Below are 22,582 nucleotides of genomic sequence, written 5' to 3'. Positions count from 1 at the left end.
ACCTCTTGATGCCTTCTCTGCCTTGCACTCACTGGAAGTGGAAAAATCCCCTTCGGTATACTATCCTTGCCCCTCACTGCAAGAAGATTACTCGATCTCTCTTCGACAACTCAGCGCTGCTACTCTTGAGAATTCGATCTCTATATCTCACTATCTCGGTGTGTTTTCCAAGTGCCCATCAAGCTCCTTCTTATAATCCCTTGTTGGAGCACCAATGACCAAGATTAAAACATAATCAAGGGCTAAGATTAACTGGGAGTTCATCTTCATCTTTATCTGAAGATTCGCACCAGATTTAATTAATAGCCTTTAATTAATCACATTTGCTAAGTTTAGACTTAGGAATACATTAAAAATGATTAATTAATTTAATTAAACCATCTCTAGGTGGAATTTTCTCAAACGATTTATGGGTATTGGAGAATGCATGTGTCTTAGCCTCTCTGCAAAATCTCGAGGCTAGAGCACATCCGATGCTACAGAAATCAACACAATATATCCATCTATAATCCAAGAGATAACTCCAAAAGAAGATAAAATATCAACTCCAATTATCAAAATGCATCCAAGATACTCCAATAGCTAATCCAAGAACAAGTGTGAATTAGCCTAAGATGCTGAAATTCCCAAGTGATGATTATGAGTAGCTAGCTCAAATGAGCTCTCATCTATTTATACATGATATATCAAGTGTAATTTTAGCCTAGAAGCCCCTCAACATTATAAAATTGGGCAAGATACATCCCTTGGTCACAAACCGACCAAGTAGGTTTACAAAAATATGAATTAGCCATCCAATTGCAAGACGAAAGGGTGATGTCATGTTGATGTATGTTAAAATTGGCAACTAGGGCCTAACTCCATGTGGGTCACCTTATTCATGGCTGATAATATTTTTCCTAGATTCGCACTAGATTTAATTAATAGCCTTTAATTAATCACATTAGCTAAGTTTAGACTTAGGAATACATTAAAAATGATTAATTAATTTAATTAAACCATCTCTAGGTGGAATTTTCTCAAACAATTTCTGGGTATTGGAGAATGCATGTGTCTTAGCCTCTCTGCAAAATCTCGAGGCTAGAGCACATCTGATGCTACAGAAATCAGCACAATATATCCATCCATAATCCAAGTGATAACTCCAAAAGAAGATAAAATATCAACTCTAATTATCAAAATGCATCCAAGATACTCCAATAGCTAATCCAAGAACAAGTGTGAATTAGCCTAAGATGCTGAAATTCCCAAGTGATGATTATGAGTAGCTAGCTCAAATGAGCTCTCATCTATTTATACATGATATATCAAGTGTAATTTTAGCCTAGAAGCCCCTCAACATTATAAAATTGGGCAAGATACATCCCTTGGTCACAGACCGACCAAGTAGGTTTACAAAAATATGAATTAGCCATCCAATTGCAAGACGAAAGGGTGATGTCATGTTGATGTATGTTAAAATTGGCAACTAGGGCCTAACTCCATGTGGGTCACCTTATTCATGGCTGATAATATTTTTCCTAGATTCCTCTCGTCGAAAGGTGTAGGATTGATCTAAAGATCATCCGATTCCGATAAGTATTTATGGAGATATGAATTTATTTTGATTATTGACAAATTATCAAAGTCGGCCAACAACTTATGTAGGCTGAGACGCCCAATAGACACATCTATTCACCTTCAATGTTTCGATATAAATACAGGATGACTCCTCCTCATTTGGACACTCACTTCTCATCATATCTCTTCTCTCTCCTGCGCAGAAAGGCTCTCTCTCTCACCCGAGCCGAAATAGGTCGTTCGAAGTCTTGGACTGGTGCACAACGAAGTCTTGGACTGATGCACGACGAAGTCTTGGACTGGTGCACGGCGAAGTCTTGGACTGGTGCGCGACAAAGTCTTGGACTGGTGCACGACGAAGTCTTGGACTGGTGCACGGTGAACGACTCACCGGTGGAGACTTGACGAGTTCGATCTAGGGTTTGCTGCCCTAGTTTAGGGCTGATCTAGGGTTTGCTGTTGCTGATATAAATCAGATCTTTGTACTATTTCTCTTTGCTGAATTATTGAAGATAAAAGAAGATTTGATCAAAGGGTTTCCCCATATTGGGGTTTGTCCCTGGCTAGCCGCCACATCTTGTGTCTCTTGTCTTGGCTTGTTTTCTGTTGATCGTTTAAATGTTCTATCTGCACTTTACTTAATGTACATGTGATTGCTAATCTGTGGATAATAATAAGAAAGATAAGTAAACTGCTCTAAGCATAGAACATACCATAACATAACATGGTATCAGAGCTGAGGTGAAGACAAAGGCCAAGCAAGAGCAAGAGCAATCACCGAAGAGAAGGTTGGCAAGACTATCTGAAAGAAATCATAGGGTCCTCAACACACTTCCCTGCTGAAGACAAACTCCATGAGAAGTCTGACTATCACGGATGGAAGATGTCTCTCATCTAACATTAGAAGAACAGGAAGTGTTGGACCATGTGAAAGGCGGAATTGTTGAGCCTCCATCAAATGCATCCGCTGCTGCTAGGAACAAATGGACCAAGGGAGAAGTCAAAGCAAAGAAGATCATCCGGGACTCTATTGACAAACGCTTGGTGGCCTATGTTTCTGAGCTGAACACCTCCAAGGAAATCTACGATAGACTGGTAAGTTTATTTAAAGTTAATGATGCAAATCAAGTCTTGTTTCTTATAAATAAGCTGAAGGAAATTAAGAAGGCGAAGATGAGAGTATGCAAAGCATACTTCTTAAGAATCATCGAGATCAAGAACGATCTCCTTTCTATTTGGGAAAGTAATTCCTGACAGGGAAATGACACTCACCACTCTTGGAGGACTACCATCTGAATGGTATATATTCAGGACTACTCTTCTCAACAATAACGTAATTTCTGGATTTGAGGAATTAATGGCCAGATGCATTCAAGAAGAAACAAAGATGGAAGAGCAAGAAATACCCATACTTAAAGGTCATCCCTCTGCCTTTTCTTCTCATACTAAAAGAAGAAACAATTCTGAGGCTAAATTCAAAGGAAAGGCTGGACCAAAGGGTGGAAGAAAAGGACGATGTTACAATTGTAATAAAATGGGTCACTATGCAAGGGAGTGCCCTGATAAAAGGGACTCACATGGGATGATGATCAAAATCCCTTTCAAAGCAATCAAAGGAATGGCAAGTCAAATGGCAGAGGTAAAAGAAGTGCCGGAAATCAAGGAAGAGGACAACCATTCAAGAAGGCAAGAAATTCCAGGTATGAATTTAACACTGTTGACAATAAGCAAGATGAATATTATCTACCAGCTGCTCTATCTACTACTGCTCCCCCAGACTCGCTGGGAAATTGGCTTATTGATAGTGGTGCCTCAAGGCACTTCACTAGTTACACATAAGCTCTCTATAATCTGGTAGAGAAAGAAACCAACCTGGAAATTGTTCTTGGAGACAATTCAAAATATTCTGTGAAAAGTGTAGGAAATGTCACTCTTCAACTAAATCAGGGTAATACCGTCCACTTACAAGATGTATTATACGTACCTGATCTCAAAAAGAGCCTGGTGTCCATTTCGGCAATGGAAGACAAAGGCTACAAGGTGGCTTTCAGCATTGGCAAGGTACGTGTATGGAAAAAGAACTTTAAAGATGCTTTTACTCTTGGGTTTCGAGTTGATTCATTATATCAGGTCGGAGGAAGTTCGTTGGGTGTCATGACTTGTGACACATCTCTTTAGTCCGAATTATGGCATCAGAGGTTTGCTCACCTTCATTATAAAGCTCTACCTGATGTAAGAAAAATGGTAACTGGGATGCCCGAGTTTAGATTAGAGCAAGAAGGTGTATGTCCAGGATGTGCCGAAGGGAAGCTCAAAAGGGGACCATTCCCCTCAAGCCAAAGCAAGACCTCCGATATATTGCAGTTGGTTCACTCAGACATATCTGGTATGATGCCTGTGAACTCTTTGGGAGGATATTTATATTACCTCACTTTTACAGATGATTATTCTCGCAAGACTTGGATATATTTCTTGAAAAAGAAGGATGAAGTGTTCTCTTGGTTTCGACACTTCAAAGCCTTGATCGAGAATCAAACCGAAAAGAAGATCAAGATCCTAAGGAATGATAATGGGACTGAATGTGAATCCAATGAGACCACTACACCCTATACTCCTGAGCAGAATGGTTTGGCGGAAAGGAAGAACCGTACGATTGTGGAAGCTATCTGTGCTATGCTCCATGATCAAAGACTTTTGAAGTTTCTACGGGCCGAAGCTGGGAACACTGTTGTATATGTACAAAACTAATGCCCTCATCAACCATTGGGTTCCAAAACTCTTGAAGAAATGTTCACCGGTAAGAAACTTGACATATCTCATTTTAGAATTTTTGGAAGCACGGTGTATTTTCATGTGCCGAAAGAGAAAAGGAATAAATTGGGTGCATTTGGAAAGAAAGGAATCTTTGTGGGTTATAGTGAAAATACTAAGGGCTATAGAATCTATGTAGCTAGTCAAAGGGAAGTCAAGATTAGTCATGATGTCACCTTTGACGAAGATATGGCCCTTAGCAAGGTGGACAATCTTCCTACTTTGAGGAACACTCAAGAAGCTGACACCAGGGAACCGAAAGAAAAAGAAGAGGAGACAATGCCCGATGTGGAAGAACCCCTGGATCCTATTGATCCTCCTCCGCCTGAGCCCTCCTCTTCAAGGAAGAGGCCTTCATGGCTTAGGGGGACACTTGATGATGCTGAAGGACACACAACACCCTGAGGAACCTTCCTTGAAATTAAGAAACCGAACAGGTATTAGGGATACCTGACCATCATGAGCACGATCATCCAAAATGAGCCTTCATCATTCACAGATGCCCTCAAGCATCAAGTATGGAAGGATGCTATGACCGAAGAATATTAGTCTATTATGAAGAACAATGTCTGGGATGTAGTCCCCAGACCCCAGGACAAGGAAGTGGTCACTTCAAAGTGGCTTTACAAGATAAAGCATGGAGTTGATGGAAGTGCAGAAAAGTATAAGGCTCGTTTTGTCGCTCGTGGCTTCTGTCAGAAGGAAGGTATAGACTATGACGAGATATTTGCACCTGTTGCCCGATATACCACCATCCGTTCGATCATAGCCCTTGCTTCTTCGCAAGGATGGAACCTACATCAAATGGATATCAAGACTGCGTTCTTACATGGTTCGATCAAAGAAGAGGTCTATGTGGAGCAACCTGAAGCATTTGAGATTCATGGTCGAGAATCTCATGTGTGCAGGTTGAAGAAGGCCGTCTATGGGCTAAAGCAAGCACCCCGAGCATGGTATGAGAGGATCGATAGCTACTTGATGAAGCTGGGATTCACTAGGAGTGAAGCCGACCCCAACCTTTACTTTAAGGTTATAGATGACAAGCCTCTCATACTGGTGCTATATGTTGACGACCTCTTTCTAATAGGTGCAGACCCTCTCATTCACGAATGTAAGAGGGAGCTGGCTTCTGAGTTCGAGATGAAAGACCTAGGACTTATGCACTATTTCCTAGGACTGGAAGTCTGGCAGAAACCAGGGGAGATTTTCCTATCTCAAGGAAAATATGTGGTGAAGATATTGGAGAGATTCGGCATGGTGGACTGCAAGCCCGTAACCACCCCGATGGAGCTTGACTTCAAGAAGTTAAGCGGTAGTGCTGCTGGACCTGTTTTACGAAATACCACCGAGTATCATCAACTTGTCAGAGCATTGATGTTTCTAGTGAACTCCCGTCCAGATATATGCTTTGTAGTCAACACGTTGAGTCAACACATGGTTGAACCTCACCACATATATTGGATTGGTGCCAAGAATCTGCTGAGATATCTTCATGGCACAATTACTTATGGGTTAAGATACACTACCGGAAATGTGAGACTACTTGGATACACTGATGCTGATTGGGCAGGTAATGTGGTGGACTGTAAGAGCACTTCCGGGTGCTGTTTCTCCTTGGGATCTGCTTCGATATCCTGGATGAGCAGGAAGCAGAAGTCTGTGGCTTTGAGCACCGCCGAGGCAGAGTACATTGCTGCTAGCATGGCCTCCTGTGAGGCAGTCTGGTTACGAAAGCTCTTCAGTGAGCTGTTTGGATTTACATTGGATACCACCATGATCCTATGTGACAACCAGAGCGGGATTCGTTTATTAGAGAATCTCGTATTCCATGATCGCTCCAAGCATATCGATATCAGGTACCACTATATTCGTGACATGGTGCAGTGAGGAGCTATAAGGCTCCAACATATCGGTACAGATGAACAGGTCGCCGACATTTTGACAAAGCCCCTAGGAAAGGTCAAATTTCTGACTTTCCGAGAACGACTTGGAGTCGTTCAGAGACCCTCTTTTGAGGGTCAAGTATGATGTACTGAGCTCTAGGAGCTCTAGGGGGGTGCGGGGTACTTCTTGGAGCAACATATGACCATAGGGTAACTCACCATCCCCTGTTGGTGCACTTTGTACAGAGTAAAAGGTTCAACCTTGACACCCCGTGGCGACTGTGGAACAGGATGATTAGTTCTCCTGTGGGCTAGGATGATTCGTTCTCGATGGCGATTGTGGAACAGGATGATTTGTTCTCCTGTAGGCCAAGATGATTAGTTCTCCGTGGCATCCACTAGACAGGATGATTCGTTCTCCTGTGGACAGGATGATTAGTTCTCCTGTCGAGGCATCCTACCCATGCAGTCTGGGACTCATGGGAATTACCTCTCATTTGATCAATGAGCAGGGAAATGAGGATAGGGACCATAATATTTCTATCGATGGACGCATCGTTGTATCTACCGTACTCCCTATGCTAGGATGACGTCCATTGATCTGGGATCAATGATACGGGTCTGGGACTAGTGAGAGTGGTACACCTTCTGAAACTGACTTCAGGTCAGTAGAGGACTGGTCTGGGACTAGTGACAGTGGTACACACTCCAGACTGACTTCGGGTCAGTGGAGGATGGTATGAGACATCCTCGATCACTTCTTCTTCTTCATAGTTTGAGCAGCGCAGAACAGAACAAAAAAAAGCAAAGCAGAGCAGGGGTCAAACTGTATAGAGCAGTGCATTTGATGGATGAATAGTAGCGACGGTCAGACGAATTGCAGATGGAGTTCTCCCTAGTTGAGAGGGAGTGTTAAAATTGGCAACTAAGGCCAAACTCCATGTGGGTCACCGTATTCATGGCTGATAATATTTTTCCTAGATTCCTCTCGTCGAGAGGTGTAGGATTGATCTAAAGATCATCCGATTTCGATAAGTATTTATGGAGATATGAATTTATTTTGATTATTGACAAATTATCAAAGTCGGCCAACAACTTATGTAGGCTCAGACGCCCAACAGACACATCTATTCACCTTCAACGTTTGGATATAAATACAGGATGACTCCTCCTCATTTGGTCACTCACTTCTCATCATATATCTCTCTCTCCTACGCAGAAAAAGAGTCTCTTCTCTCTCCTACGCAGAAAGGCTCTCTCTCTCACCCGAGCCGAAACAGGTCGTTCGAAGTCTTGGACTGGTGCATGGCGAAGTCTTGGACTGATGTGTGGCGAAGTCTTGGATTGGTGCACGGTGAATGACTCACCGGTGGAGACTTGACGAGTTCGATCTAAGGTTTGCTGCCCTAGTTTAGGGCTGATCTAGGGTTTGTTGTTGCTGATATAAATCAAATCTTTGTACTATTTCTCTCTGCTGAATTATTGAAGATAAAAGAAGATTTGATCAAAGGGTTTCCCCATATTGGGGTTTGTCCCTGGCTAGCCAGCACATCTTGTGTCTCTTGTCTTGGCTTGTTTTCTGTTGATCGTTTAAATGTTCTATCTGCACTTTACTTAATGTACATGTGATTGCTAATCTTTGGATAATAATAAGAAAGATAATTAAACTGCTCTAAGCATAGAACATACCATAACTTAACAATGTAGGGCCGTTGGAAGGCAACATTGAGACTTCTTTGTGCAAAAATGTGTGAGAGGGCTCCATAAATCTCGAACTGTACAAAGATAGCAATAATGAGGGATGTCCACATATTGGGTATATAGATGTAGGAGGGAGCAATTGTGGACCCCGACCTTTGTTTTTCTACTCCCCTTCATTTTCCTTTTGCCTTTTCTTGATTTTTTGTATCACTACTCGGGGCTCCAGGAAATGAGAGCATGTTGTATATGATGTGAAACAACTATTACCCACTTAAGGTGGGGCGGTTCATTTCCACCAGAGGTTGGGACGTGCATGGGTTCCTTAATGATGTGAGGGAACTCATGGGCCCTAGGAATCAGGATGATGACCAAGATAAGGGTAGAGCTCATGTTTAGCTTTTGTCCACGTGCTAATTAAATGTCCCGACCATCTTTTTCATTTTATATTATTCTTTTCTTTTGTTTCTCGCTTGTAGCCATGCTATGCTTTTAACTTTTTTTTAACAATGTTAACCTTTGGGGCAACATTTCTAGGCCTGACCTTGATATGTGGACAATGGGAGGGGGGTGTGCTGTTGATTTTTGGTAGCATCGGATGTGCTCTAGCCTTGAAATTTGGAGGAGAGGCTAAGGCACGTGAGATCTCCAAGACCCATAAATCGTTTTGAGAAATTCCACCCGGATGTGGAGCTATTAAAATAATTAATATTTTTAATGGGTTCCTAAGTCTAAACTTAGGAAAATAAAAATATTAATGGGTATTAATAGAGATAAGGGCGAAAATCTTCTAAGAGACGAGGATCAAGTTTGTTTTAATCTTAGTTAGGAAAATAAAAATATTAATGGGTATTAATAGAGATAAGGGTGAAAATCTTCTAATCTTGGTCGTTGATTCATCAACATGAAAAGTATATGAGAAGACTTGAGGATCATTTAGAGAGTTGCACGGTGGAGGAAGAGGAGGGAATCAACAGCAGGCAGTGACTAAGGAGGAGGTGATGCAGGGACAGTGGGAGACAGCGAAGAGAGAGACACAACCCTCACGCAGGCTGACGTAGAGCCACTTAGAGCCACACAGAGCCATGCAGAGGTGATGCAATAGTGGGAGCAGGGCCTACAAAGTGTCAAAAAGTCTCAAAGGGAAAGTCTCAGGTGTTTTCTTTTAGTTTCTCTGTAAAATCATTCTTTGTAAAAGCAATTGCCATTGAAGATTAATAAAGCTCTCATCTGTTGCACCGGTTTTCCCACATTGGGTTTTTCCGGGGACAATTGTCCAAAAACCATTGTGTTGATGTGATTGGTTCCTGTGCATGTATTTTTCTCTGGGTAATTGTGTGATAGCTACAGTAGAATTTATTTCAATATTTACTGAAGGGATTCTGTAAATAACTTATTGTGAATAATAAGTAGGTGAAATAAATTAGTTGCCACAGTAGAATTTCAGTTTAGAAATTTTCACATGGTATCAAAGGAGAGATCCGACAACAGGATAGGGAAATCAACTACGGGTCAAGAGCATGATGCAGAGGCATCCACTCAAGGGTGCTCACGCAGATTTCCAGAAAAATGCACAAGGGACATGAATTACGATTATTCTATGTTAGCTTCCAGATTGGAAGAAGAAGTCGCTTGCTTAGCAAGCTCTACCTCCTCTGAGGTTTGGTATATAGACAATGGAGCTTCCTGGCATATGACAGGAATCTGAGAATGTTTTTCAGATTATCAAGAAGAAAGAATGAATTTTCAGATCACCATGGGAAATAAGGCAAAGTGTACTCCAGTAGGAAGAGGTACTGTGGTCTTTCAAACCGAAGCAGGAGAGCAGCTTCGAGCAACCAATGTGCTACATGTGCCAGAATTGGGGATGAACTTACTCTTCGTATCTCAACTTCAAAACAAGGGCTATGACGTTTTCTTCATTAAGGAGAAAGTATATGTCAAATACCTGAGTTGGAAAAAGAAGACCCAAATTGGAATCAAAAGTAACAGGTTATACAAGTTGGATCTAGAATCACCAATGGCACTGATAGGTAGTAATGGAGACAAAGATTTGAATGAACTATGGCACAGGGGGATGGGACACTTACACCATGGGGCTCTGAGAATTTTCATGAAAACAATATCAGGAGTTCCAGAACTAAGTACCGAACGAGATGATGTATGCAGAGGGTGCGCTCTAGGCAAGTATGCCAAAGCAATGTTTTCCAGAAGTAATAATAGGGCTAAGAGTGTGCTAGGATTGATACACTCAGATATTTGCGGACCGATGTGCACAAAAGCTCTTAGTTGTGTCGAATACTTCGTCACCTTCATCGATGACCGTTCCAAAAAGACTTGGATCTACTTTATGAAAACCAAGGATGAGGTGTTTGGTCGATTCAAAGAGTTCAAGGCTCTAGTGGAGAATTTGACAGGAAAGAAGATAAAAGTGTTGCGCTCAGACAATGGTGGAGTGTATGTTGACAAGGACTTCACTGATTTTTGCGTTAAGGAAGGCATCAGAAGAGAGTGGACAACTCCCTACAATCCGGAGTAGAAAGGAAAAATAGGATTATTGTGGAAGCAATTAGGGCAATGCTTTATGATCAGGATATGTCTAAATTTCTGTGGGCAGAAGCATGCAGCATGACAGTTTATGTCCAGAAAAGGACTCCACACAGGGCATTGGGCAAAATCACTCTGAAGAAGGTCTTCACAGGGAAGACACCTGAAGTTAGTCATTTCAGGATATTTGGGAGTTTAGCCTATTGCCGTATACCCAAAGAAAATAGAAAGAAATTAGATCAAACAATTGAGAAAAGATATCTTGTGGGATATAACGAGAATGCTAATGCATATAGAGTCTATCTTCTAGGGAGTAGGAAGGTAGTAGTTCGACAGGATGTAAAGTTCATGGAGGACAGTGCTTTCAGGAAATCCCGAGAAATGCCTTCCAAGGAGCAGTCGAAAGACGAGCTATTGGTCAAACCACTTTGACCAGCAGAAACTAGTACCGGAAATTCTCCTGAAGACAAAGCTTCAGAACAGGAGGAATCTCAGGAAGAGGAAGCGCTGATAGATGTGCCTACTACTAGTGGGAGAACGAGCCGAGAACTCCTACAGATTCTACGGGATGCAGAGGACTTCATTGGTGCACCCAAGAATAATAAAAGGGAGTGAAGACAACCAGACAGATGCTAGGCATTAGTAGCTCAAGTTGGGGAACCTTCTAGTTTTCAGGAGGCTGTTTAGCATCAAGTATGGGTAGATGCTATGGTGGAGGAATACAACTCTATAATGGTCAATGATGTTTGGGAAATGGTACCTAGGCCTGAGGACAGATCAATGGTAGGTTTGAGATGGATCTACAAGGTCAAATATGCTGTAGACGACAGTGTGGAGAAATACAAAGCCAGGGTTGTGGCTAAGGGGTATGCTCAGAAGGAAGGGATAGACTACGAAGAAACCTTCACCCCAGTAGCTAGGTATACTTCTATTAGAACTGTGATATCTCTTGCAGCACATATGGGGTGGGAGGTTCATTAGATGGATGTCAAGATGGAATTCTTGAACGGGGTAATAAAAGAAGTATACATTGAATAGTCAGAAGGTTTTGAGACACATGAGAAGAAATCTCATGTATGCAGATTAAATAAAGCCTTGTATGGGCTTAAACAGGCACCTAGAGCATGGTACGGTCGAATTGATGGCTACTTGCAGAAGATGGGGTTCGTCAAGAGTGACGCAAACCCTAATCTCTACTATCTTGTCGTAGAGAATGAGCCTCTAATCCTAGTGTTATATGTGGATGATCTCTTCCTGACAGGATCATCCAGGCTCATCAAAGACTGCAAGAAGAACCTAGCCACAAAATTCGACATGAAGGATTTGGGATAGATTCCTGGGGTTGGAAGTTTGGCAGCAGAAGGGTGAGATCTTCCTTGGACAAGGGAGATATGCTACAGAAATCTTGAAGAGATTCAGGATGCAGGACTGTAAACCTATGGTTACTCCAATGATCACCAATTGGAAGAAGATTGATGCATCAGAAGATAAAGACGTTGATCCCACCTTGTATAGACAACTTATAGGGTACCTGATGTATCTGGTCAATACCAGGACAGACATTTGTTACGCTGTCAACACCCTCTGTCAGTTCATGGTGGAACCTAAGAGGGCGCACTAGGCAACAACCAAACATGTTCTTAGGTATATACAAGGAACAGTCGAGCATGCACTATTGTACACCAGAGGCAATTACATCACGCTGAGTGGGTTCACTGACGTAGATTGGGCTGAAAGTTCAGTAGATCGGAAAAGCACAACTGGGTACTGTTTCAACATTGGATCAAGAATGACCTCCTTGTCTAGTAGGAAACAAAAATACGTGGCTCTGAGCTCAACTAAAGTAGAATATATGGCAGCTAGCACAACTTCGTGCGAAGCCATATGGCTTAGGAAATTGCTTGTGAATCTATTCAAGAGAAGGATGGAAGTGACCAGGATCATGTGTGATAATCAGAGTTGCATCAAGCTCTCTGAGAATCCAGTGTTTCATGATCGGTCGAAGCACATTGATATCAGGTGTCACTTTGTCAGAGACTGTGTCCAACGAGGAGTAGTACAGTTGAGGTACACTCCTACAGGAGAATAGGTGGCGGACATCCTCACCAAGGCTCTAGGAAGAACAAAGTTTGTTTATTTTAGGGAGAAGATGGGGATGGTAAATAATCCATTTCAGTAGCAGAAATGGATAAGTGTCAGGAGTTGCAGTGCAGTGGTTAGCAGTGGCAGTGCTATGGGCAGCATGATGCATCATGTTGAGAGGGAGCTGCAGTACAGTTGCAGTGGAAGTGTCATGGGCAGCAGTACAGGAAGCAATAGTGCAGGGGATGTGAAGCAGCAGGCCAAGCATCAACACAGGTACTGATGCGGAAGATCAGTGTGATGTTTCTATAGTGAAGCATTGCTAGGGCACATTCCTCGCTAAGAGGGAGTGTTGATTTTTGGTAGCATCGGATGTGTTCTAGCCTTGAAATTTGGAGGAGAGGCTAAGGCACATGAGATCTCGAAGACCCATAAATCATTTTGAGAAATTCCACCCAGATGAGGAGTTATTAATATCTTTAATGGGTTCCTAAGTCTAAACTTAGGAAAATAAAAATATTAATGGGTATTAATAAAGATAAGGGTGAGAAGCTTCTAAGAGATGAGGATCAAGTCTGTTTTAATCTTAGCTGTTGATTAGAGACTTAATCTCGTCTGTTGATTCATCAACAGGAAAAGTGTAAGAGAAGACTTGAGGATCATTTGGAGATACACTGACATATACTCAGTATCTCTAGGAAAATCGATTCTCAAGTAAAGGAGATTGATTTCAGAGGGAGAGTTGCAGGGTGGAGGAAGAGGAGGGCATCAACAACAGGTAGTGACTGAGGAGGAGGTGATGTAGGGACAGTGGGAGACAACGAAGAGAGAGACGCAATCGAGAGGAGAGATGCAAACCTCACGCAGGCTGACGTAGAGGGACGCAAAGCCACTTGGAGCCACGCAGAGTGACGCAGAGGTGACGTAGGAGTGGGAGCAGGGTCTCCAAAGTGTCAGAAAGTCTCAAAGGGAAAGTCTCAGGTGTTTTCTTTTAGTTTCTCTGTAAAATCATTCCTTGTAAAAGAAATTGCTACTAAAGATTAATAAAGCCCTCATCTGCTGCATCGGCTTTCCCACATTGGTTTTTTCCGGGGACAATTGTCCAAAAACAACTGTGTTGATATGATTGGTTCTTGTGCATGTATTTTTCTTTGGGTAATTGTGTGATAACTGCAGTAGAATTTATCTTAATATTTACTGAAGGGATTTCATAAATAACTTATTGTGAATAATAAGTAGGTGAAATAAATTAGTTGCTGCAGGAGAATTTCAGTTTAGAAATTTTCACATGTGCTAGTGCCTTGTGGACCCAGTGGTCATGTGGACCCAGAGAAGGAAAATGATGAAATAGGGCTTGTAATGTGCGGAAGGGAGCGAAAAATGTGGAATGGGAAAATGGGACCATGCTATCAAAATTGAGGTTTCCCAGGTAGTGTCATTTATAAAGCCTAAAATCCAATAGGGGAGATCCCACGAGACTAGGATTGAGGATTAACCCCCTATTTAAGGTAAGGGAACAAAACCACAGTGAAAGCCCTTCTTTCTTCCAAGTTACCCAATAATCCATGCCCAAGATGTCCAAAACAAACAAGCATAAGCACCTGATTGCACAATGAAAAACATACCTTTTGGGTTGGATTGCCCACCTTCGAACATATGCTCTCAACAGATGGGCGAGGGGACATATGACTGATGCAAGGAGCAGAGATCAAATGACACAATATATAGGCCACATCAGAGGCTGTTAAGGGCTACTAGCTACCCGATGAAGAGATATCTAGGAGGTCACAGGTCACCCACTTTTGTTGGGTAATAGTGCCCACAATGTCATCTATTGATTCATTGGGCTGATTGTAAAACTACTACAACCTTTTCTCCCTTTTAATTAGTTTATAACCTTTGTTGGCCAAAACTAGAAGGCTTTAATCAAAAAAATAATCTAGAGAATAAAGAGAATTACCAATTTAAATCTAAAGAATAAAGAGAATTACCAATTTACATAGTTTCTGTTGTCATGATAATATCAAACTAAGTCACCTAGTTCGAGTTTGTGTTGGAATTCAATGATCTTGAAATTCGAAAAAAATTGGACATTAAAAATTGGATGATAAAATTTAACATGAAGTTAAACAAATTATATGTATATATATATCTATATATCTATATATCTATATATATATGAATGATATTTTAAATTATATTTTGGTTATATAGTATAGTTTTCAGAAAATAATAAAAATATTAAATAATTTTAATATTGACTATATATTATATAACTTTATAAATCTAAAAATCAAATCATTAACCTTTATTTTATAAATATGTTAAATTTCATATTATTATATATAATTATATCACGATGAATAAATAAGTTATATAAATTTAAGTGATGATTATAAAAAACCTTACGTTATGTAAATGAAATGAAATGATATTTTAACGTCCACGAGATTAAAAATAGTCTATGGGACCATTAGTTCCCTGCTTTTCGCCTTTTGCAATTCAATCCTTTTCTTATTCAAATTGATAGTATATACACAAGCATATTGCCAATAACAACATTGGAAGGGGAAAGAAATTTAAGCATGCCACAATTTGATGAGCTAGCCCAACCTTCTAGCAATCCCCTCGCTGAAAAGACAATGCCAAGAAACCGATGCTAACATATTCCCATAACTTTCTTTGATATCTTTGAATGCATCACATTCCAAAATGAAATGTTTTTTCGATTCCACTGCCCTAGATGTGTAAAATGTACACGCTCGTTCTTCCCAAGCTTCTTTAGGCCTTTTCCACCGCCCTGTTTCACACTGAAGTTGATGTGAGTTGGTTCTTAATTGAGAAATAAGAACCTTTTTCCTCCATGAAATGCTAGCTCCAATGAACACTTTTTGTTGTAGATCACACGTAGGGTTGAATTCCTCAATGTAGTACTTCTTCTTCCTATCCAACTCTTTTCCGCATACCCGTTTACAAAATTTCTCCATAACAAAATTATTTAGCTCCTTACTATTTGTGGGATAGAGATTGAGGTAGATATTCCATTTTTGCATCCATGCGTAGTTTTGTTTCATCCATGTTTTCTTTCTTTCACTCATGCCTTCAGTGAAGATAACATTAGGCCATCTACCTACTCCCATTTGCTCAATTCTTTTTAGATATCTTATGAGCCACACTAGAGCATTTACTTCGATGGAAGTTGCTCCTGTTTCACTCAACATTATCTCATAAGGTGCTAAACTTTTTATTTTGAACTTGCTCATGATCAAGCGTTTTTGGATTTTCGCTCGTGTATATATATAATATATATAGCGCTTCTACTTCAATTGATTAAGTTTCGCGCGGTATTTGCGTTGGTGGCTTCACATGTTATGCGTGCCCACTGTGAAGATCTCAACTCACCATTGTGAAAAACCATATGGCCATTCGCTCGAATCTGAGTTTCTCAGCTTACAGAGTTTAACTTTATAGAGTTACGAGAATAGTCACAACATCAGCAGAGGCTTCAAGAATTGATGGAGATAGAAGTGGGATGTAAGCGGTGTTTAGAGCTTAGGTTTTAGTCCTTGTTAGGTTTGAAAAAACTGAAACCCTAGCTGAATTCAATCGAATAAAAATCAACTTTATAAAATATTTTTAGGTTTTCGTTTTTGTTCATCTTGAATTTTGCCGTTATGTGTGACAAATTTAAACAAACATATCGATTTGGTTTTAGGTTCGGCGAATTTTGAATTTCTACCTTAAAATTCGCCGAACCCAGTGACTTAGATGCCAGACTCACAAATTTTGAATCCAGATTCACAATCATGAACTGAACATTAATCACCACCAACTGAATCTCCAACTATTACATCAATCACAACCAACTTGGACTCCAACTATTACTTGGGATGTCTCGGCTCTGATGTCATGTTGCATTTTGGAGCACATACAAAAGACAAGTAATATGGAAGACAAAATGATGCTAACAATGGATTTACATAACATAAACATTATTACAATGAAGTAATTTCATATTAGTAAATCCTCTTTTATATCATACGCGAGGTAGTTGTACTGCCCACATTACCTAATTACTATATTTAATAACACTTTATTAATTGTGCCATATTAGATGCATCATTACATTAGTTATATTTAATTAAAGGACATGTATGTTAGGCGTGCTATACTCCATGAAGATGTTCAATGAATTTTTGTTTTCTCAATTATTCACAAGGAAAAATAGTGTTGCAAATCATAATGATTTATTGGATGTCATGACTCAGTCGAGTCTGATTCAAGAGGTGATTCAAATGTGGTAGACCCAACTAATGTGTATCAATGAAAGAAACTCAACCAACCCATAGATAATACTGATTATGTACGATGTAACTTTTAGTAGTGCAACCATACAATTTAAAAAATACTCACTGTCGTTGATTGGTTAGGACAAGAAGTTAGAATCTGTGTTAAGAGTAGTTTGCTTTTATATTATGTAAGAAAAATTGAGTTTGTGTACAATGACTGTCTAGCTCCTTGTCTTCCAGTTGGCTTGAATGTGATGACTAATATAAATGATTGAAGCTTTCATATTGATTATGTGATTTTTAATTATATATGTGAATGTTCTGTACTGTTATATCCTTTACTCATCGTAGAAGGCAGTAAAAAAATACCCCCGAAAAGGACAATCCAGAAAAGAATGTGTCCTATTTGTACAATCGAGTAAAACTTTAAGTACTGAAAAGGATTTCGTAGTAAAGATAAGATATTATTAACGTCCACAATTGACCAATGAAAGGGTCAATGGGACTATAAAATACAGTCAGTGGTTCATGTGGAATGGACTATGGGAATGTGGGGAGGACTCAAAAAAAATAAAGTAAAGCAAAGTGGAAGATATACAAATGACAGCTCAGTTTATAAGCTAAGTAGAGCACACAAAAATTATTTGGTAGCTCAGGTTTTAGAAGATTTTGATGTTCTAGTAGATGCAATTGATAGCTTACTGCAGCTGTCTTTATTCCTTTCTTAGTATCGGTGATTTTTAATGTTATTTTCTTACAGAGAAATAAGTTGATATTTTTATTTTCACAAAATTCAGTTAAGTTCCTCTTTAAGGCAACTTGAGTCTTAATACCATTGAAATCAGAATTGGACAGATTCTCTTTCCTTAAGACTGTATTTTCAAACTGTCCTGTACTAGCCTTCAAGTCTACACAATAAATATGGAGAGTTTGATTCATGTCTAGTTTATGTTGAGCCCATTGCTCATATATTTGGTTATAGATGCCCCTTGAATATTGACTATTAGACAATCTCAGAATTTTATGCTACTTGTTGGCAGGTTGGTTGTATTACTCGTATTGTTCCCCAGAAAGGTGTTCACCTTATTCGACATGCTATATATCGAACCCTAGAATGTGGAGGGCAATTTGTTCTTTTGGGCTACAGTCCAATTCCACATATTCAGGTATATATGGTCAACTTCAGATTGTTTTTGCATGTGAGTTTAATATACTGTCAAAGAAATTTTGACAATATTTTGGTCTTTCATTGGTTACTTTAAAGATTATTTGTCTATGTATATTTATTGTCATTTTCTTTTCATTTTAATTCAATCAGCTAGGTAACAAGAATGCTTTTAGTAAATTCAGTTATATGTTCCGTCATTTAAATTAGTATTTTTGTTTTATTGGTCACAAAAAAACCATGGAAATAAACATTGTTAACATGTCAATTATACAAAGGGAGGGATACAATGGTTTATGATTGATGCCACAACAAAGGTGAATATGGTAGCCCGCCCTTTCATGATGTTGCAGAAAGGTGAATGAACATGCTTTTATGATTGTTCCTTTTTAAAGAATTACTGATATGGAATATGCCTCATGTTATGGGGCTATTCATTGTTATAGACGTGACAAATGCAAGGCTTCTAGGCCACAAAGAAAATGTTGGTATCTAATAATTGAAGAGATACATGAGGGCTCCGAGTCTCACTAGCTCAAAATCAGAATCCAAATCAAAGAAATCATGAAAGGGGTACATAAAATTTTGTTAAAATTAGTTTTACACAGACCGATATACATGATTGTTTTGTAGGAGGGTAAGCAGGAAAAACCAATTCAACGTTACAACCACAAATGGTGTGAGCTTCCCAAACCATGGAGTGAACATTGAAACCCAATAATTGGAAGCTATGTTTGAGCCATGCATCTCATGATTGCAAAATTAAATTCAAAGCAAGAAAGAAAGGTGTACGTAAAAAATTGTTAAACTTATTTTTTATGCAAAGTAATATTCATAAATGTTCACGAAGAGTGTATGTAGGGACTGTTGCCTCAAAATCTAGCAGGCCTTGTGAGATGCCTCACAAGACAACAACTAGACCAAGGTATAAAAATGAGGTGGAGGTCCATTGTCACATGTATGTAGGGATTGTTGCCTCAAAATCTAGCAGGTCTTGTGAGATGCTTCACAAGACAAGATCTAGACCAAGGGATAAAAATGAGGTGGAGGTCCACTGTCACCACAACACTCCATCTCCTGCTCTTTAGTAGATTTTCAACGCAAGGTAGGCTTCTCTGTATAAGTCACCTAATAGGTATTCTTGTTTCTAGTTGCAGACAAGACTAGAGCGTTTTTCTTTCCGATAACTACTTCCAATGATACATTTTAACTTCTTAGAGCATTCAAATAATCTGCAAGTTACACTTCGAAAATTTCAACCATTAACTTCAGTATAGCAGTAAAGATCATAGTAAAACAATGAAACAAGAGACACCAAAATTTCTTAGGACAACCCCACAAGGGGGAAAACCCGATAATCTTTCCTTATGAGAAATTGTTTAATTCATTCAATTTGTACATCAGAGAATTCTAGTCAAAAGGTTAAACATTGACCATATTAAATGCCAAATCAAATAGAGTCAAAGGAGAGAGAGAGTCAACTTTTAGCTCACTAGTCAAGACTGGTCAAGGGGCCAAATTTCGGCCTGCAGTAGCTAGTTGAAGGGCCGAAATGCGGTCTTGTAATTCCTCAGACAAATTTGGTCAACTCTCTGAGTTTGACCTGCGGTCAAATCATAGTCAACGCCTAGAAACATCTTCATAGATTTGGTAAACAACTGGTCAATGATTCAAGGAATATTTGGCCTTCAACCACAGATAGAGATTCGGTCAAACCACAACAGAAGAATGCAAGTCAATGTTGGTCAATGCAGGGAACATAAAGTCAACTTTGCTTGGTCAAAACAATCATCTTCCTCCTTCGCACTTGTGAACAGAATCCTTGTAGAACAGGTCCAAATTGTGAGTGATGTGATGCACAAATGAGAAAGTTGAATCTCCAATATATTGTAAATCAATGGGAGGGGTTTTGACCAAGGGTAAACCTCTTCAATAGGTGGGGCCGACCTGACAGGCTGGGCTAACTTGGATAGCAAGAAATCAATTTATTTCTCCTTTGTTTTTGATAATGAAAATACTGACCACAATGATAATTTTCCAAAGTTCCCTCTTAGCTAGGGATGTGCTTTTCATTCTCTCTATCAGATGTACAAATTTCATCACAAGGAAAGGTTAGCATCAAGCTCATCCCATAAGCCAAAACCAATGGCATCAAGGTTAGAACCCAACTGAACATGGAATTAATCAATATCGTTCATGAGGCCAAAACCCTCCAACCATCATTGGTCTCCCAGTGAAACAAAGTGGGTCAAAGGAGTAATCAGGATCAAACTCTTCGACAATACCAATGATCTTCCTGTTAAACCCAAAGACCTAAGAGAGTACACAGGGTCCATCTCCTCGACCATAAACAAGGGTCTCTTGGTTGTTAAATTATGGTATGTTCTATGCTTAGAGCAGTTTACTTATTTTTCTTCTTATTAGCCACAGATTAGCAATCACATATACATTAAGTAAAGTGCAGATAGAACATTAAATGATCAACAGAAAACAAGCCAAGACAAGAGACACAAGATGTGGCGGCTAGCCAGGGACAAACCCCAATGCGGGGAAACCCTTTGATCAAATGTTTTTTTATCTTCAATAGTTCAGCATAGAGAAATGGTACAAAATCTGAATTCTGTAATTTATATCAGCAGCAGCAAACCCTAGATCAACAAAGTCAAACTTGGTCAAACTAGATGAAATTGACCTCTAAAATACTTGGTCGATTTCTGGTCAACTTGTCCTCGAACAGCCTGAAGAAATAGCCCTTGAACAACCCCAAAAGTTCAGTCAATTTGCAAATTTCTGAAGTCAACTTGCAGCCCTAAACTAGGGCAGTCAACACCGGTCAAACCAGAGGTCAGATCACCTCGATTTTTGTGCCAAAAATTGCGGCCTGCCTAGGAGAGGCAACCACACCCAATCCACATTTCTAGAAGGTCAACGCTTGGTCAACGCTGGTCAAAGAGATGACCCGTTGCCCTAACGTCCTTCTTTTTGCGTCTTCCTTGCCCTAGGACGTCTTCCTTTCAGCCACACGTGTGAGAGAGAGAGGCTCCTTTTATGCGTAGGAGAGAGAGAGAAGATGAGTGAATTGAATTGTCCAAATGAGGAGAATGCTCCTTGTATTTATATGCAAACGTTGAGGTTGAATAGACATGACTGTTGGGCTTCTGAGCCTACATAAGTTTGCTAGCTGACCTTGACAATTTGTCCATAATCAAAATAAATTCATATCTCCATAAATACTTATCGGAATCGGATGATTTTTAGATCAATCCTACACCTCTCAATGAGAGGAATCTAGGAAAAATATCAAAAGCCATAAATAAGGTGATCGACATGGAGTTTGGCCCTAGTTGCCAATTTTAACACTCCCTCTTAACTAGGGAGAAACTTCATCTGCAATCCGTCAGATCATCGCTGCTATCCATCCATCAAATGCACTGTCTTGTACAGCTTGACCCCATTTTGCTCTACTCTACTCGAACTATGAAGAAGAAGAAATGATCGAGGATGTATCATACCATCCTCCACTGACCCGAAGTCAGTCTTAGAGTGTGAACCACTCTCACTGATCCCAGATCAGTATCATTGATCCTAGATCAATGGAGGTCATCCTAGCATAGGGAGTACGGTAGATACAATGATGCGTCCATCGATAGTCCTACTATGGTCCCTATCCTCATTTCCCTGCTCATTGATCAGATGAGAGGTACTTCCCATGAGTCCCAAACTGCATGGTTAGGATGCCTCGACAGGAGAACTAATCATCCTGTCCACAGGAGGACGAATCATCCTGTCTAGTGGATGCCACAGAGAACTAATCATCCTAGCCTACAGGAGAACTAATCATCCTGCTCCAAAGTCACCAAGGAGACCGAATCATCTTGGCCCACAGGAGAACTAATCATCCTGTTCCACAATTGACACGGGGTGTCATAGGGGAAGGTTGAACCTTTACCCTGTACATAGTGCACCACCAGGGGATGGTGAGTCGCCTTGTGGTCACATGTCGCTCCAAGAAGTACCTCGCGCCCCCCTGGAGCTCCCAGAGCTCAATACATCATACTCGACCCTCATAAGAGGCTCTCTGAATGACACCAAGTCGTTCTCGGAAAGTTAGGAATTGACCTTTCCTAGGGGCTTTGTCAAAATGTCGGCGACCTGTTCATCTGTACCGATATGTTGGAGCCTTATTGCTCCTCATTGTACCATATCTCGAATATAGTGGTACCTGATATCGATATGCTTGGAGTGATCATGAAATACGGGATTCTCTGATAAACGGATCCCGCTCTGGTTGTCACACAGAATCACGGTGGTATCCAATGTAAATCCAAACAGCTCACAGAAGAGCTTTCGCAACCAAACTACCACACAGGAGGCCATGCTAGCAGCAATGTACTTTGCCTCGGCGGTTCTCAAAGCCACCAACTTTTGCTTCCTTCTCATCTAGGATATCGAGGCAGATCCCAAAGAGAAAAAACACCCGGAAGTGCTCTTTATATCCACCACATTGCTCGCCCAATCAGCATCAATATACTAAGTAGTCTCACATC

General features: G+C 40.2%; 1 protein-coding gene across 2 annotated transcripts in view; it reads left to right on the top strand.

Moving 5' to 3' along the window:
- The window catches only part of SS4 (starch synthase 4), a 436,038-nt gene that overhangs the window by 270,041 nt on the left and 143,415 nt on the right, over nt 1–22,582 (top strand). For both annotated transcript variants that reach the window (XR_016266556.1, XM_089458023.1), the window contains exon 12: nt 17,911–18,036. Coding sequence is in view for 1 of the 2 variants with exons in the window: in XM_089458023.1 (XP_089314149.1) it covers nt 17,911–18,036 (126 nt within the window). In the remaining variant the exon portion in view is untranslated. The remainder of the gene's footprint in view (nt 1–17,910; nt 18,037–22,582) is intronic.

Source organism: Pinus tabuliformis, chromosome 7 (genome assembly GCF_031772625.1).
Source record: "Pinus tabuliformis cultivar Carrire ecotype Pingquan chromosome 7, CPIR1, whole genome shotgun sequence".
Lineage (NCBI taxonomy): Eukaryota > Viridiplantae > Streptophyta > Pinopsida > Pinales > Pinaceae > Pinus > Pinus tabuliformis.
The sequence above is the reverse complement of the archived record's forward strand: the minus strand, read 5'-3'. Positions and strand labels throughout refer to the sequence as shown.